This window comes from Ictidomys tridecemlineatus (genome assembly GCF_052094955.1).
Source record: "Ictidomys tridecemlineatus isolate mIctTri1 chromosome 8 unlocalized genomic scaffold, mIctTri1.hap1 SUPER_8_unloc_1, whole genome shotgun sequence".
Lineage (NCBI taxonomy): Eukaryota > Metazoa > Chordata > Mammalia > Rodentia > Sciuridae > Ictidomys > Ictidomys tridecemlineatus.
The window spans coordinates 80154-99120 of record NW_027520958.1 but is presented as its reverse complement, the minus strand read 5'-3'; the positions used below and the strand labels follow the sequence as shown (position 1 = coordinate 99120).

General features: G+C 39.2%; 1 protein-coding gene across 1 annotated transcript; it reads left to right on the top strand.

Annotated features, from left to right (window-relative positions):
* Nucleotides 1-424: 424 nt before the first annotated feature.
* LOC144372287 (thyroid receptor-interacting protein 11-like) lies at nucleotides 425-18465 on the top strand. Its single transcript, XM_078035646.1, is given in 9 exon segments — nucleotides 425-1129; nucleotides 1163-3672; nucleotides 3674-3892; nucleotides 13396-13511; nucleotides 14619-15157; nucleotides 16139-16330; nucleotides 17213-17898; nucleotides 17900-18023; nucleotides 18025-18465. Coding segments are annotated over 9 exon segments (5187 nt in total). The 3' UTR covers nucleotides 18121-18465.
* Nucleotides 18466-18967: the final 502 nt, after the last annotated feature.

Sequence of the window (18967 nt, the reverse complement as noted above, 5' to 3'; positions counted from 1 at the left end):
GTCCAGTGAACTACCTTTGGATTTCATCTACAACATTGATTCTTCCTGGCTCCACAGGAAGTCCTGCCTTGGGACTCAAACTAGGACACTTTCCTGGATCTCTAGCTCCTCCCAGCCACCCCTGCCCAATCCCGTGAGCCAATAGCTGACAGGCAAGTGCAGGGAAGAAGCAGAGGCCCTGCAGGGGGTGAGTGTGCTACTGGCTGCAGGTCCCTGGTCAAAGCGCAGGACAGGCTTCTGAGTTTACAGGCAGGAAGGGATGATTGGTGGTTGGTGGAGCCCCAGGAACCCCGCGCTCTGAGGAATTCTGAGCGCTTGGGTCATAATTGACCCCGGCAACGCCGGAGGACGTTTGGGGCAGAGAAGTGGATGGTGATGGACGCGCTTCTCAGAGCTGGTCCGATGGCTCGCTGAAGTGGCCACGATGTCGGCCTGGTTTGGAGGCCTGGGCTCAGGCTTGGGCCACTTCTTGGCTCAGGTGGGGAGCAGCTTGGCTTTCCTCACCGGCCATAGCTCCACCCTCACCAGGGACATGCTTCCGGATGACTTAGGAGACCCAGAAGCAGCTTTACATCATTGTCGGAGAAAGGAAATGGAAACCACTGATTCCACACTAAGATGTGAGAATGAAAGACCGAAAAAGTATTGTACTGACCTGGAAGAAAAGCATGAAGCGCCAGAGCTACAAAGAAACCATCAGTCTGTAAGTTGCCAAGATCAACTGCAACAGAAAGAGGTAGAGGTCAGCCATCTTAAAGCAGGACAGACTGTACTGCAAGATCAAATGTTCCAACTACGGGCAGCTGCTCAATCAGTACGCTCGGGAGCTTGTGGTGTGCCAACAACAACCGCACCGGCTCTGTTCGGTTCCCTGATCGGTAGTCATTCTTCAGCCTTTCGTGATGATGACACGGACTTTAGTGACATAATTGTATCACAACAAGAAACAAACAGATTATCAACTGAAGTTGCAAAACAGGAATCTGAAGTTGGCCACTCGAGGCAGATTGCTGAGGCTCAGGGAACACACCATTCTGACTCGAGTGAAATCTGCAAAGTACTAAATACTATCAAGACTCTTCAACCAAACCACAGTCCAGACATAGATGATCATCAGCATGAAATTTCAGTTTGGGAGCAGAGTTCTACTGTGGCAGAAAAGGGAAGAACCCTTCCTCAGCATTCAGCAGTGGAAGAAGTGCTCAGGCTTCAACGAGCCCTGGCTGATGCGGAGAAGGAAATCGTGAGACTAAGTGGTTTAAACCAGGATAACCGCCTTGCTGAAGACAATCTGAAACTTAAAATGCATGTTGAAGCTTTAGAAAAAGAGAAGTCATCATTGAGTCAAGAAAAAGAGGAACTTCAGATGTCACTGTCAAAATTGAGCTGTGACTATCAAGTCATGAAAAGCAGAGCTTCAACAGACGTGAATTTGAATGTACAATTACTAGACTTAAAACTTCACTTGAAGGCAAAGGAGGAAGAACTGAATCAGACTACCAATGAGAAGAAAATGCTGATAGCTGAGTTAGAAGAACTGGATCATCAGAATCAGGAAGCTACAAAGCACATGATTTTGATACAAGATGAGCTATCCAAACAACAAAATGAAGGAGACCTTGTCATCAAGAAGTTGGAACAAGATCGAGATGATGGAAAAAAGAGAGTTCGTCAACTTGAGGATGAGCAAATGAACATATCCCAAGAGTTGCATGTGCAGAAGGAGAAGTTAACTGAGAATGCGCAGAGCCTCAGTGATTTGCATTTAACTAAGCAGAAGCTTGAAGGTAAAGTGGAAGATTTAGTAGATCAGCTAAATCAGTCACAAAAAAATAGTTTAAACCTCCAGCAGGAAAACCTGGGGCTTAAGGATCACATTAGACAACTTGAAGAGGAGCTGTCTGGATTTAAGAGTAAGTATCCAACTTCTCTGAACGAAGACTCGAACAGTCACTGGAAGGATGACATGCTTAAAGAACGAGAAGCTGAAGTGAGCAACCTAAGGCAAAATCTTTCTCAAGAGGAACAGCTCAATGAAAACTTAACGAGAGTTGCTGTTGAACTCAAGACGGAAAATGAAATGTTGATTTTAGCACGTGACGATGTAAGGCGTAAGTTGGAAGAATCTATTGCTGCTTACAATCAGATCTCTCAAGAAAGAGACACTATCACGGAGACTCTCCAAAGAGACAAAGAAGAGACTGAAGCCAAACTGCACCAGGCAGAAAAAAGACTGTTGGAAGAAGCAAATAATCACAGGCAGACTATTGAGGAACTCTCCAATGCACACAATTTGAAGACCTCTTACTTAAAGCTGAAACACGAATGTGCACTTCAACTCAATCAAGAGAAGGACTTTGAAATAGCAGGACTCAAAAAGAATATTGAGCAAATGACTGCTGATGAAAAAGAAACTGAGGAAATTTTGGCATCTTACATAGAAGAAGAGGAGCGATTGACACAAGTCATAAATGAGAAAGAAGTTTTTATTGAAAAACTCGAAGAAAAAAGTTCACAACTACAAAAGGATTTAGATAAGTGTTCTCAGGCCTTAAGAGAAAATGAAACTTTAAGGCAATCCGTTGAAAGAAAGGACAGAAGTCTTACCTACGTGAAAGCAGAAAACAACTATCTGCGAGTAGAACTGGAAATACTTCGGGAACAGCACAATCAAGCTGTACCAGTGGCTGAGCCTGAAGCTCTTGATGCTATCACAGAACTAGAATTGGAGGTATCTCAACTGAATATAGTCAAAAATCATCTGGAAGATGAAATTCAAGACCATCTGAATATAACTGAAAATCAAAACCAGCGTAAAATGCAACTACTTCAGTCTTTACAGGAGCAGGAGGAGGAAATGGATGAATTTAAGTACCAATATGAGCAGATGAATGCTGCGTATAGCCAGTTAATTTTAGAGGAGGAAATTAAGAACTTGCAGAAAACTATTGAAGAACTAAAAGCCCAGTTGCCTGGAGAGAGAGGAGATGCTCAAACATTGAATTCTGATATTTTTCAAGAGACCAAAGTAAAAATCCTAAGAGAAAACGAGGTTCAACACTTACGGGACCAAGAAGTACAGTGTGCCCTGTCATCAAGTAACCTGAAAAGGGTTCTAGAGCACTTCCAAGAAGAAGAGAAAGCTCTGCATTCTGCCGAATTAGCCAAAGAAAAACAGTCAATAGCTGAATGGAAGAACAAGGCCGAAAAGCTAGAAGGAGAAGTAGCATCACTGCGGGAACGTTTGGATCAAGCGAATGCTCTGTTGGATTCTGCTTCCAGACCGAGAGAAGACTTAGATCTCGAGGAAGAACAGATGGAAGAACTGAAAAAACAAAAGGAGCCCCGAAAAGAAATGTTGGACCACGCACAACAGAAATCGTCCACTTTGGGCAACAGCGCAGAAGGAAAAGTGGACAAAGTCCTCATGCAAAACCTTTTTATCGCTCATCTCCAGACACCAAAAGGCAAACGTCCTGAAGCATTGCAGTTGATGGGGAGCATCCTGGACATTCCAAAGGACCAAATGCAGCACTTGCTGAATAAAGATTCTTATGGTGGTGTCGGTAAGTGGATGAGGAGTTGGCTTGGAGGGGCTTCAAAAAGTGTCCCCGACATACCTCTGAAACCAAATCAACAACCTGTGCTTCAGAGTTCTTTCCCAGAACTCTTTACCAGGAAATGTTAAAGATGGAGCCAAATTAAGAGCTGGCAGAAGCACCAACGGGAATCCACTCTTGGTTCCACGTTCTGCAGCTGTGCCTCTTAGTAACCTAGCTGGAGTTGGACTTGGTGGACCAGGGCATCCTCTTTTTAAACCCACCTTTACACCGTTGCCAGTGTCCCCGGACAATAGGGCCAGAGCTGTACTCCAGGATCTTCTAAATATTTAGCATTATTCTAAAGAAGCCATAACCCTTTTTTTTTTTTTATGTTTTACAGCATGGCCTTTTGAAAAAGTACTCATGTGTTTGTAGACAAAAAGAGAAAGCAAAACAGCTGGTATATGTAAGTGGATAGCTACTGGGTATTTTATTTTATTTCTTTAGTTGTTGTTGTTGTTGTGATTTTTTGCTATAGTACTTTAAAAAAAAAATTTGTTTTGTTTTTTGTAGCACTTTTTGTTTATAGAATTTTGTTCCAATGTAGCAGATAATCATCACCAGTTATCAATTCTGATGTACTTTAGCGAGCAACTGTACAGAGCAGCCTTCTTGAACCACTAGTTCCAACCTCACTTAATGGCATTAAGATAAAAACGATACATGTAATTACAGGAAACAAGAAAAACCCAACCCATAAGAAGGATGTCTCCGATTTAGAGTACATGAAAACCAAATATAGTGTTGCAAAACGTTGAGAATATTTAGTTTATCCAAGATAACACTGTACAACTACCAAGCGAAAATTCCAATGGGGAGGACCTAAACAGGAAGCTTAGTGGATAAATTCTAAGATGCCTTGAATCCAAATTCTATGACCCCTATCCATTTTGCCGATTTCCATTTCTCTACGAAAGTCACTTCACATTAATTGAGTTTTCCAGATGATAAACATGTCCAGAAGGAAGAGTATTTCTGAGTCAACCCCAAAGTGGGATCACGTGATCCATTGCCAATGGAAAAGTTAATTAGTAAGAATGTATCATTAAATATCTGGACTGCTTATCTACATACTATTGGGGGCTCTACAATAATTCTTATAAACACATTTTATAAAACATTGGATCAAAACAAGTTGGGGAGAGAAATAAGCTAACAACAGTTTTTGAAAGATGAAAAGCTTTAAAATAGGAGTAGTTACAACCTTTTGATAAATTAAGGTAAAAGATGAATCAAAAGTTTCTAGCTTAAGTAGGTGAAATCAGAGAAGAGAAAAAGCAGATTGCATAGCACATACTTCTCCGACACCTGTAGTTTCTAAAACCATTCAGAACCTTTTTATTAAAATTAATTTAAACAAAATTTAATATATTTTGAAATACAAATTATACTATCATTTAATATAAATTAATCTAATTTAAATTAATCTTATTAGTAGTATTATTTAAATTTCTTTTATTAATACTATGGTTTGATCTAAATTTATTTTATTAATTGATATTGTTTATATTAAATTATCAATAAATATTAAATTTATTGATAATTTAATATAAATTCCATTTATATTAAATTATACTATGATTTATATTTAAAAATTCATTAAATTTTATTTAAATTAATACAATTTAACAAAGTAAATTTAACATAATATAGATTGAATTATTTAATATCGACTATATAACTTAATATAAATGTCAATAAAGTTAATTTTAATAAAAATGCTCTTAGTTGTTTTGGAAATTACACGTGGCAGTGAAGTATTAGCAATATTATCTTCTTTTTTTCTCCTCTTTGATTTTACCTAACTTAAGCTAGAACCTTTTGGTTTATCTTTTGTTTTACTTTACAAAAATAAAAAAAAAAAAAAGGAAGAAAAACACCTAGTAGCTACACACATATCAGCTTTTCCTTTCTTATTTCTAAATTTCACCTTAACATTTACATTATTTGACCAAAATTAAGACGCCACCAGTTGTTAGGCATGAACAAAATCACTGAAACAACAACTGGAGGACGCATCCCAGAGTCACATTGGCCAAGTATTCAAAACATATAAATGTCTGAGAACTGATGAGCTCTGATAGTAAAGTTTCCAACCTATGAAAAGTTTCCAAATGCTATGGAAAATGATGACATTTCTCTTTTTGTGTTTTTAAGCTGAGAACCTAAGGTATGTTATCAGAAATTGTATGGAACTCAAGTCTTTAAATTTCTTATTTTTCCTGTACTGTAGACAAAGAGACTCACAATTCCTTGAGCTCTACTAGCATTTTAGTGACAGGAAAAAATTCAATGATGCATAGTTCTTTATCTGCATTCAATGTCTATCAATCTTACATACTTTGGGAAGGGTCACAAGCCACAGCCCTTATGCCTCCTGCTCTATTTCAAAGCTTCCAGCGTCAGTTGCAACAATTCTAGGAAACACTGGGAATACTCTATGGTACAAAATGCACAATTACTTTTATTTGAAAGCATCTCTAAGACATGAGTCATTACGTGACTTTCTTGTTCTAAGTAAATTTACTGAATTATTATTAAGTGATAACATAGTAAGCCAAAATGAAAAATGAAAGCATATGCTTCAAATCAGAGCAAGGAAGAAATAAGAAGGTATGAGGTGTGGTAAAAACACACGAACATGCAAATATTATCCAGCCTTCTTACGTCAAATTTCCTCTTTTTTATTTATTCATTTTTTGGAGGTTACATTCTTGCATGATATGCATGGAACAACTTTTGGGGGGATACAATCAGAAATGCAGCACTAAAATCTGCCTTCCTGTAACATCACACGGCTTACTCCCGAGAAGAATATCAAACTATATATTTGGCTTCCACTTGCCAAATTACTTGGAATCTGATTCCAGTAGACTTCACATGGTTGGGAAAAGCAGAGTTCAGATTTGTCATGAGAGATTTTTATATATTCTGCTCACTCCATCGTGTCTAGGTGAGCCTTTGGGTTTCAATGCCTGGAAACTCACTTCTTATATTTCTGAATTTAAGAGCTCTTGGAAACGGCGACCTCACTGCATTCTTGAGAAAAATATGTTATACAGGTACTCAGAAAATCACAAAGATTAATATAGATTCAAGATTTTTTTTTTTTTTAAGACAAGGGGTTTAATGGAGAAAACAGCAAGATAGCCTTAGAAATTTCATACTCCCTGCATTCTTAGGAAAAGCTTCTATATTGTAAAGAATAACACCAAACAGAAAAGTTCCTAAGAAAATATTGTGCTTTCAGTTTCCTTGTCTCATAAATTTTATTAAAGTTTCATTAAAGACCCTGTATTTGCTAGCCTTTTTATTAAATACTTTTTTGAGATATTCTATTAATGTCTATGACTGGATTTTATTTGGTCTCACATTAATGTCGCTCCCTGTGACAAAGGGTACATGGGAGGCAGGCAGGATCAGCCTGTCCTCTCCGAGGCACCAGCTGTCCCAACCAGGCTCTGACAGAGGTAGTGAAGGTCGCTAGCGTCTCCTGGACTGAGCGAGAGGGTAAGTATCTGAGTAATATTAATTGTGTATAAATGCCACATTTTTTATGCATTCATCTACTAAGTTGTTTCCACAATTTAGCTAATGTGAATTTTGCTGCTATAAACATTGATGTGGCTGTGTCCCTGTAGTTTGCAGTTGTTAAGTCCTTTGGGTATAGACCAAAAAGAGGGATAGCTAGGTCAAATGGTGGTTCTACTCCCAAATTTCCAGGGAATCTCCAAACTGCTTTCCATATTGGCTGCACCAATCTACAGTCCCACCGACAGTGTAGGAGTGTACATGTTTCCTGAAATCCTCACCAACACTTATTGTTGTTGTCTTCATAATAGCTGCCATTTTCAAAAATCGCTGACATTCTAACTGGAGGGAGGTGCAATTAAACCCCTATCTCTCACCATGCACAAAACTCCACTCAAATGATTCAAGGACCTAGGAATAAAACCAGAGACCTTGCATGTAACAGAAGAAAAAGTAGGCCCTAATTCCAATCATATGGGATTAGTCCCAAAATTCCTTAATAAGACTCCTATAGCACAAGAATTAAAATCCAGTATCAATAAATGAGATAGATGCAAACTAAAAAAGTTTCTTCTCCACAAAACAAACAATCTGGGAGGTGAATAGAGATCCTACATCTTGGGAGAAAAGTTTTGCCCCATCACACATCAGATAGAGCACTAATCTCTAGGGTATAGAAAGAACTCACAAATCTAAATACACACACACACACACACACACACACACACACAAACAAACAAACAAACAAACAAACAAATAAATAAATAAATAAAATGACCCATTCAATAAATGGGCCACGGACCTGAACAGACACTTCTCCCCAGATGATATAAAATTAATCAACAAATAGATGCAAATATGCTCATCATCACTAGCACTTAGAGAAGTGAAAATCAAAACTACACTAAGATTTGAAGTTCAATCTTAAAGGCTGAAAATGAGCATGTTTCACCTCTCTTTCTCCTTCTACCACCAAATCCTCATAGAAATTAGAAGAGGACATTTGAAATGCTCAGTGATCCAAAATAAGAATGAGAATTTCAAGGACTGAACACAAAAATAGATTATGAAAGAGTAGATCAAGTTGAAAAGACAAAAGCAAATATAGAACGTGCAAGAAAACAGTTCACTTCCAGAAGCTGAGAGGTAACAGGCTGCTTCATGCTTTCAGTATTACATACCAGGGATCACAGAGCACAGGACAACAATAAGATAGTTATCTGGGGTACCACACCGTGGGGTATATAGAGCAAAAACATGGGAAACCCTGCAGATTAAAAGGCATAAACTGAACATCCCTCTCTCAGAACCCAAACAAGGAACCACCAACAAGCAGGGAGGGGATAGAGAAGAGCTGTGTAATGCACTTAAGAAGCCTGACTGAGTAGCTATACCAAGAAGTTGTACCATGCACACAAAACTACATATCATGTTCAAACACACAGGCTACAGCCACCAAAATTTACCACGCCCTAGACCACAATGAAAACGCCAGCCAATTCCGTAAAGGTGTTATCACACACGCTGCAATTCCTTGTGCATGTAAAATTAGAAGAATTTTGACTCCTCAAAAAAAAAAAAAAAAAATTCCATATACAATGAAATTAGGGCCATAGAAACAATTCCAAATAATTGTTAGATTAAAGCAAAAATCAAGATGGGATTAAATTAAAATACTATAATAGTCATCTGGTGAGTATGACAGAAGCAACAGGGATTTAGATATATGTATTTGAAAAGAGATTGAAATCAAACGGCATATGCTTTTAACATAAAAACATAATACCTGGATACTGGATAAAATAATGTCAATGTTAAGGCAAAATTTAGAAAAAACAAAGGAAAAGCTGATGTGTGTAGCTACTGGGTGTTTTGTCTTCCCATTTTTATCTTGGTAAATTAAGATAAAAGATAAACAAAAGTTTCTAGCTTAAGTTAGGCAAAATGAGACAACAGACAAAAGTAGAATATATAGCTAATATTTCTCTGATACCTGTAGTTTCTAAAACCACTAAGAGGATTTTTATTAAAATTAATTTTATTAATATTTTTATTATATACTTAATATTAAATGACTTAATCTATATTAAATGTTATTTAAATTCACTTTGTTAAATTGTATTAATTTAAATGAAGTTTAATGAATTTTTAGTATACTGATTTTAAGTCCTCTAGTTATAAACCAATGAGTGGGATAGCTGGGTCAAAGGATGCTTCCGATCCCAGTTTTCCGAGGAATTTTCATACTGCTTTTCAGACTGGCTGCATCAATTTGCAGTGCCACCAGCAATGTATACGTGTACCTTTTACCCCCACATCCTCGCCAACATTTATTATTGCTGATATTCTTGATGATTGCCATTCTGATTGAAGTGAGATGAAATCTTAGAGTAGTTTTGATTTGCATTTCTCTCATTACTAGTGAAGTTGAACATTTTTTTCATGTATTTATTGATTGTATTGCTTCTTCTGTGAAGTGTCTGTTCAATACCTTGCCCTTTACATTAAAAAATATATATATTGTGTATTGCTGGCAAAAATAGAGTATCATTGAATAGTTCCAAAGTTTAGAGACTTCTAAAAAAGTGGCTTTTATAGACTTTCATGAGTTGAAAACTAGTTGTATTTCTAATAGGGTAGAGCTCAGTAATCACTATGTTGCCATCAAGAAAGCCCTGCAGATGTTTGCCCAGTGGAATGAAAAAAAAAAAAAAAAAAAACAGAATTGAGAACATCATCCAGGCAAATCAGTAGGCAACTGATTCTAGTTCGAGGTAGACAATTAATCTGTTGAAGAATCTACTTTCACAGTTTGTATATAACATTTATGGACTATTTTACATTCTATTTTAAAAATATTGATTATTTAGCCTTTAGTGGACACAACATCTTTATTTTATTTATTTTTTTAGGTAGTGCTGAGGATCAAACCCCATGCCTCACGCATGCTAGGTGAAGGAGCTACTACTTGAGCCACATCCCCAACACTCTCTTAAATTCTTATTTTCACCTTGCTTCCTTATGATAATGAGAATTCAAATTTATGGGTAATATATCATTCACTGAACAACTTGTCAGTCCAAATCAATCCTTCTACTACTGTATTGTCACTGGAGTGTTATGTTAATCTTCCTACAAACGTGTGCGGAACATTTCATTGATTATGCCAATTCTTAAAAATACAAATGTGCCGAGCCCTAATATCCAGAGTATACAAACAACTCAAAAATTAAACATTAAGAAAACAAACAACCCAATCAACAAATGGGCCAAGGACCTGAACAGACACTTCTCAGAGAAGGATATACAATTAATCAAAAAATACACGGAAAAAATGCCCACCCTCTCTAGCAATCAGAGAAATGCAAATTCAAACCACTCTAAGACACCAAATCAGTCCAGTAAGAATGGCAGCCATTAGGAAGTCAAACAACAACAAGTGCTGGCAAGGATGTGGGGGAAAAGGTACACTTGTACATTGCTGGTGCGACTGCAAATTGGTGCAGCCAATTTGGAAAGCATTATGGAGATTCCTGGGAAAGCTGGGAATGGAACCACCATTCGACCCAGCTATTCCCCTTCTCGGACTATTCCCAAAGACCTAAAAAGAGCATACTATAGGGATACAGCTACATCAAGGCTCATAGCAGCACAATTCACAATAGCTAGAATGTGGAACCAACCTAGATGCCAGTCAACAGATGAATGGATTAAAAAAATGTGGCATTTGTACACGGTGGAATATTACTCAGCACTAAAAAATAACAAAACCACGGCATTTGCAGGGAAATGGATGGCATTAGAGGAGATTATGCTAAGTGAAGTTAGCCAATCCCTAGAAAAGAAATGCTGAATGTCTTCTTTCATATAAGGAGGGGGACTCAAAACAGAGCAGGCTGGAAGAGCATGAAAAGAAGATTACCAATTGGAAGGGACAAGAGGTGGGAGGGAATGGGAGAGAGAAGGGGAAATTTCATGGAAATGGAAGGATACCCTCATTGTTATACAAAATTACATATAAGAGGATGTGAGGGGAAAGGGGAAAAAAGGAGAGAAATGAATTACAGTAGCTGGGGTAGAGAGAGATTATGGGAGGGGAGGGGACAGAAGGGGGGATAGGGAGGGAATAGAAAAGGCAGCAGAATATAACAGACACTAGTGTGGCAGTATGTATCAACTTGGACGTATAACCAATGTGATCCTGCAAACTGTACACGTGGTAAAAGTAAGAATTCATACCCCACTTGAATCAAATGTATGAAATATGATATGTCAAGATCGTTGTAATGTTTTGAGCAACCAATAAACATTTAAAAAAAGAAACAAGAAGAGACGAGGCCCATATTGAAGAGATTTAAAAATTCTACTGAAATCTATAAGAAAATGTTTGAATGAATTATGAGGTATTAAAAGAAGTACCAACTTAATGTCTTGCATAGAATTTATCACCCTATGTTTATAGACTCAAAAAGCTTTCATTACTTTAACCTTCAACTGTGTTTTAACAAAGCCACATTATTCAGGGCTCTCTACTTCTGGCTTATTCTTTCTTACTCAGTCTTTTGCCCCATATGAGATCCTCACCACCACAGTCATCAATGGCTGGCCTTGCATTATAATTCAAGGATCACTCTATGGAACATCTTCTCCACTGATTGACTGTATTCGATTGCACTTCACAGCAGGAAATGTATATAACACAGCTTTATGTTGTTCACAATACCTATCACAATACCTTGTGCTTTTGGGGCACTGAATATATGTATAAGGATACCCTTATGATTATTGGATGCTTTTTGTCACATGTGCTCGCGAATGAGCCGGGGTTTTCCCTCCATATCCCCCATAGCTTCCAGGAACATTCCAAACATATTTGGAAGAAGAGAAATGCTTTCATTTGGATGGTCAGTTTCGAATACAGTAGGTAGGTTTCTCTCTCAGATAGAAATATAAAATGACAAACAGCTGTGGTCAGAGCGAACCATGCCAGAAGACTGAATCTGAGTGATCAGAAATGCCTTTCAGCAGGAGGAGCAACCACCACTGGAACCACATTCAAGCCAAATGTGATAGGTCTTACACTGAAAAAGGATCATTATTTGTGATTGAAAACAATAAACAAACACAGAACACCTAAAGAGAAGGAGGCACCCTGCTATAATTTGGATCTGGAATGTTGCCCAAAGGTCATGTGTTGAAAGCTTGGACCCCAACCTACCAGCATTCAGAACGGACTCTACAGAAAGGTGAATCGAATCCTGAGCTCTAACCTCATCTGTGGATCAATCCACTGATGGGTTCATGATTGGACAGGACTATTGGGAGTTGGTCAAAACTGTGGGGGCGGTAGGGCCTAGTTGGAGGGTAGGCCATTGGAGTTGATTCCCTGGACGGGTACATCATATTCCTCAGTCCTCTCTTCCCCTCACCATTTCCCTGATCTCCATGAATTGAGAATCTCTGTTTTGAAGCCAGGCTCTCTGCCATGGTAATCTGCCTCACTTCAGGCCACAGCAATGGAGCCTGAAATTGAATCAAAATAAATATTTACTCATTTATTTTTCTCAGGTATGTTGTCAAAGTGATGAAAAAGTCTTCTCACACACACACACATACACACACACACACACACACTCAAACACACACACACACACACACACAGGAGGAATGGTCTAAAGGGAGAAAAGGACACTTGGTATTGTTGACGCCTTCTTCAACAGTAGACACAGCTGGGGTACAGCGTGGATTCTCACTTCAGCAGATGCTAAAAGGGGCTTAAATTTTTATATTAGTCTTTTATGAGGAGAGACTGACTAACACAGGCCTGACTTCTCTCTCAGATTTGGAGATGAATAAGAAGGACCAAGAAGATTTCCTTTTCTAGCCCAGGACACAAATGCAGTCACTAGTTTCTGATAGCAATCGGAGTAATTATGTCTACTTGCTCTATCTTGAAGGCAAGAGACATTATGAGGTGATTCATATAATCCTTAGGATCTACTTAACCATTAATTTTCCAAAAATTCTTCCTTTTTTTAAATTTTATTTCTGCCACCTTGAGGTTTTGTTTCCTGAACAGACATAGAGAAAGAACAGCTCAAGGAAAAGAGTCTCCTGAAAATGGGCTCTGGGAAGAGAGTAATGGGAGCAAACCCAAACCCCTTCTAAAGGGTAATAAGGAAAATGATCCTAAACAAAACAAAAAGCAAATAGGAACAAAGTGGCAGCAGGCTCTGTTTGTTGGCCACTTTCTCTGCACCAGCCATCAGGTGAGAACTACACACTATGTTGTCATTTACTGTTCAACTCATGCTTGTGAGAGAGGTCTTATAATTGCGCTCTGTCAGTTTAGCTCCAAAATTGCTCTGGTCCCAATGGGTATGTCTGTTACAGCCCACGTGCTTCATCTCCTTGCTTTGTCCCCAACTCTACAAAACTGCCTCCTCATTAACTTGTTGGAATTTAAACACCTTGGAAAGCAGGGCCTTATCTTAACTCCTTCTGATCCTCAGAGGTATGGGAATTACATTTAGGATTGTTACTCCATAGTAGAAAATTTCTCAACTTTTTATTTCACTCTGGACTCTTGAAACCTGGATTATATTTGGCACTGATAAACAACAATAGGTTAAGTGGACATCAACCCATTGGCTCTAAAACAAATTTTCTTAAGTGAAATTTAAGCGGAATTTTTGAGCACTTAAATAAACTTCAATCAGAATTAACAAGGACCAAATAATGTTCAAATGAACTCGAAAATGTATAGATTAACAGCAAAAATTTACTTTTGGAAAGGGTAAAGATGGTTCTTTAGTGAAATCTAATCCATATTATAATTTGAATTCTGAGACTGATTAAGACTTTGTGATGGTTAATTGTATATGTTAAGTCGCCTGGGCTACGATGCCCAGATGCTTGGCCAACTTTTATTCTGGGTGTGTCTGTGCTGGTGTTATGGGGTGACATTTACTTTTGAATCGGGGACTTTTAGTTAAATAGATTCCATTCTCTAATGTGGAGCGAGACCTCACCTCGTCAACTGAATGCAACTGAATGGGACAAAAAGCCCACCTCTCCCAGACAAGAGGGAACTGTCCAGTGAACTACCTTTGGATTTCATCTACAACATTGATTCTTCCTGGCTCCACAGGAAGTCCTGCCTTGGGACTCAAACTAGGACACTTTCCTGGATCTCTAGCTCCTCCCAGCCACCCCTGCCCAATCCCGTGAGCCAATAGCTGACAGGCAAGTGCAGGGAAGAAGCAGAGGCCCTGCAGGGGGTGAGTGTGCTACTGGCTGCAGGTCCCTGGTCAAAGCGCAGGACAGGCTTCTGAGTTTACAGGCAGGAAGGGATGATTGGTGGTTGGTGGAGCCCCAGGAACCCCGCGCTCTGAGGAATTCTGAGCGCTTGGGTCATAATTGACCCCGGCAACGCCGGAGGACGTTTGGGGCAGAGAAGTGGATGGTGATGGACGCGCTTCTCAGAGCTGGTCCGATGGCTCGCTGAAGTGGCCACGATGTCGGCCTGGTTTGGAGGCCTGGGCTCAGGCTTGGGCCACTTCTTGGCTCAGGTGGGGAGCAGCTTGGCTTTCCTCACCGGCCATAGCTCCACCCTCACCAGGGACATGCTTCCGGATGACTTAGGAGACCCAGAAGCAGCTTTACATCATTGTCGGAGAAAGGAAATGGAAACCACTGATTCCACACTAAGATGTGAGAATGAAAGACCGAAAAAGTATTGTACTGACCTGGAAGAAAAGCATGAAGCGCCAGAGCTACAAAGAAACCATCAGTCTGTAAGTTGCCAAGATCAACTGCAACAGAAAGAGGTAGAGGTCAGCCATCTTAAAGCAGGACAGACTGTACTGCAAGATCAAATGTTCCAACTACGGGCAGCTGCTCAATCAGTACGCTCGGGAGCTTGTGGTGTGCCAACAACAACCGCACCGGCTCTGTTCGGTTCCCTGATCGGTAGTCATTCTTCAGCCTTTCGTGATGATGACACGGACTTTAGTGACATAATTGTATCACAACAAGAAACAAACAGATTATCAACTGAAGTTGCAAAACAGGAATCTGAAGTTGGCCACTCGAGGCAGATTGCTGAGGCTCAGGGAACACACCATTCTGACTCGAGTGAAATCTGCAAAGTACTAAATACTATCAAGACTCTTCAACCAAACCACAGTCCAGACATAGATGATCATCAGCATGAAATTTCAGTTTGGGAGCAGAGTTCTACTGTGGCAGAAAAGGGAAGAACCCTTCCTCAGCATTCAGCAGTGGAAGAAGTGCTCAGGCTTCAACGAGCCCTGGCTGATGCGGAGAAGGAAATCGTGAGACTAAGTGGTTTAAACCAGGATAACCGCCTTGCTGAAGACAATCTGAAACTTAAAATGCATGTTGAAGCTTTAGAAAAAGAGAAGTCATCATTGAGTCAAGAAAAAGAGGAACTTCAGATGTCACTGTCAAAATTGAGCTGTGACTATCAAGTCATGAAAAGCAGAGCTTCAACAGACGTGAATTTGAATGTACAATTACTAGACTTAAAACTTCACTTGAAGGCAAAGGAGGAAGAACTGAATCAGACTACCAATGAGAAGAAAATGCTGATAGCTGAGTTAGAAGAACTGGATCATCAGAATCAGGAAGCTACAAAGCACATGATTTTGATACAAGATGAGCTATCCAAACAACAAAATGAAGGAGACCTTGTCATCAAGAAGTTGGAACAAGATCGAGATGATGGAAAAAAGAGAGTTCGTCAACTTGAGGATGAGCAAATGAACATATCCCAAGAGTTGCATGTGCAGAAGGAGAAGTTAACTGAGAATGCGCAGAGCCTCAGTGATTTGCATTTAACTAAGCAGAAGCTTGAAGGTAAAGTGGAAGATTTAGTAGATCAGCTAAATCAGTCACAAAAAAATAGTTTAAACCTCCAGCAGGAAAACCTGGGGCTTAAGGATCACATTAGACAACTTGAAGAGGAGCTGTCTGGATTTAAGAGTAAGTATCCAACTTCTCTGAACGAAGACTCGAACAGTCACTGGAAGGATGACATGCTTAAAGAACGAGAAGCTGAAGTGAGCAACCTAAGGCAAAATCTTTCTCAAGAGGAACAGCTCAATGAAAACTTAACGAGAGTTGCTGTTGAACTCAAGACGGAAAATGAAATGTTGATTTTAGCACGTGACGATGTAAGGCGTAAGTTGGAAGAATCTATTGCTGCTTACAATCAGATCTCTCAAGAAAGAGACACTATCACGGAGACTCTCCAAAGAGACAAAGAAGAGACTGAAGCCAAACTGCACCAGGCAGAAAAAAGACTGTTGGAAGAAGCAAATAATCACAGGCAGACTATTGAGGAACTCTCCAATGCACACAATTTGAAGACCTCTTACTTAAAGCTGAAACACGAATGTGCACTTCAACTCAATCAAGAGAAGGACTTTGAAATAGCAGGACTCAAAAAGAATATTGAGCAAATGACTGCTGATGAAAAAGAAACTGAGGAAATTTTGGCATCTTACATAGAAGAAGAGGAGCGATTGACACAAGTCATAAATGAGAAAGAAGTTTTTATTGAAAAACTCGAAGAAAAAAGTTCACAACTACAAAAGGATTTAGATAAGTGTTCTCAGGCCTTAAGAGAAAATGAAACTTTAAGGCAATCCGTTGAAAGAAAGGACAGAAGTCTTACCTACGTGAAAGCAGAAAACAACTATCTGCGAGTAGAACTGGAAATACTTCGGGAACAGCACAATCAAGCTGTACCAGTGGCTGAGCCTGAAGCTCTTGATGCTATCACAGAACTAGAATTGGAGGTATCTCAACTGAATATAGTCAAAAATCATCTGGAAGATGAAATTCAAGACCATCTGAATATAACTGAAAATCAAAACCAGCGTAAAATGCAACTACTTCAGTCTTTACAGGAGCAGGAGGAGGAAATGGATGAATTTAAGTACCAATATGAGCAGATGAATGCTGCGTATAGCCAGTTAATTTTAGAGGAGGAAATTAAGAACTTGCAGAAAACTATTGAAGAACTAAAAGCCCAGTTGCCTGGTGAGAGAGGAGATGCTCAAACATTGAATTCTGATATTTTTCAAGAGACCAAAGTAAAAATCCTAAGAGAAAACGAGGTTCAACACTTACGGGACCAAGAAGTACAGTGTGCCCTGTCATCAAGTAGCCTGAAAAGGGTTCTAGAGCACTTCCAAGAAGAAGAGAAAGCTCTGCATTCTGCCGAATTAGCCAAAGAAAAACAGTCAATAGCTGAATGGAAGAACAAGGCCGAAAAGCTAGAAGGAGAAGTAGCATCACTGCGGGAACGTTTGGATCAAGCGAATGCTCTGTTGGATTCTGCTTCCAGACCGAGAGAAGACTTAGATCTCGAGGAAGAACAGATGGAAGAACTGAAAAAACAAAAGGAGCCCCGAAAAGAAATGTTGGACCACGCACAACAGAAATCGTCCACTTTGGGCAACAGCGCAGAAGGAAAAGTGGACAAAGTCCTCATGCAAAACCTTTTTATCGCTCATCTCCAGACACCAAAAGGCAAACGTCCTGAAGCATTGCAGTTGATGGGGAGCATCCTGGACATTCCAAAGGACCAAATGCAGCACTTGCTGAATAAAGATTCTTATGGTGGTGTCGGTAAGTGGATGAGGAGTTGGCTTGGAGGGGCTTCAAAAAGTGTCCCCGACATACCTCTGAAACCAAATCAACAACCTGTGCTTCAGAGTTCTTTCCCAGAACTCTTTACCAGGAAATGTTAAAGATGGAGCCAAATTAAGAGCTGGCAGAAGCACCAACGGGAATCCACTCTTGGTTCCACGTTCTGCAGCTGTGCCTCTTAGTAACCTAGCTGGAGTTGGACTTGGTGGAACCAGGGCATCCTCTTTTTAAACCCACCTTTACACCGTTGCCAGTGTCCCCGGACAATAGGGCCAGAGCTGTACTCCAGGATCTTCTAAATATTTAGCATTATTCTAAAGAAGCCATAACCCTTTTTTTTTTTTTATGTTTTACAGCATGGCCTTTTGAAAAAGTACTCATGTGTTTGTAGACAAAAAGAGAAAGCAAAACAGCTGGTATATGTAAGTGGATAGCTACTGGGTATTTTATTTTATTTCTTTAGTTGTTGTTGTTGTTGTGATTTTTTGCTATAGTACTTTAAAAAAAAAATTTGTTTTGTTTTTTGTAGCACTTTTTGTTTATAGAATTTTGTTCCAATGTAGCAGATAATCATCACCAGTTATCAATTCTGATGTACTTTAGCGAGCAACTGTACAGAGCAGCCTTCTTGAACCACTAGTTCCAACCTCACTTAATGGCATTAAGATAAAAACGATACATGTAATTACAGGAAACAAGAAAAACCCAACCCATAAGAAGGATGTCTCCGATTTAGAGTACATGAAAACCAAATATAGTGTTGCAAAACGTTGAGAATATTTAGTTTATCCAAGATAACACTGTACAACTACCAAGCGAAAATTCCAATGGGGAGGACCTAAACAGGAAGCTTAGTGGATAAATTCTAAGATGCCTTGAATCCAAATTCTATGACCCCTATCCATTTTGCCGATTTCCATTTCTCTACGAAAGTCACTTCACATTAATTGAGTTTTCCAGATGATAAACATGTCCAGAAGGAAGAGTATTTCTGAGTCAACCCCAAAGTGGGATCACGTGATCCATTGCCAATGGAAAAGTTAATTAGTAAGAATGTATCATTAAATATCTGGACTGCTTATCTACATACTATTGGGGGCTCTACAATAATTCTTATAAACACATTTTATAAAACATTGGATCAAAACAAGTTG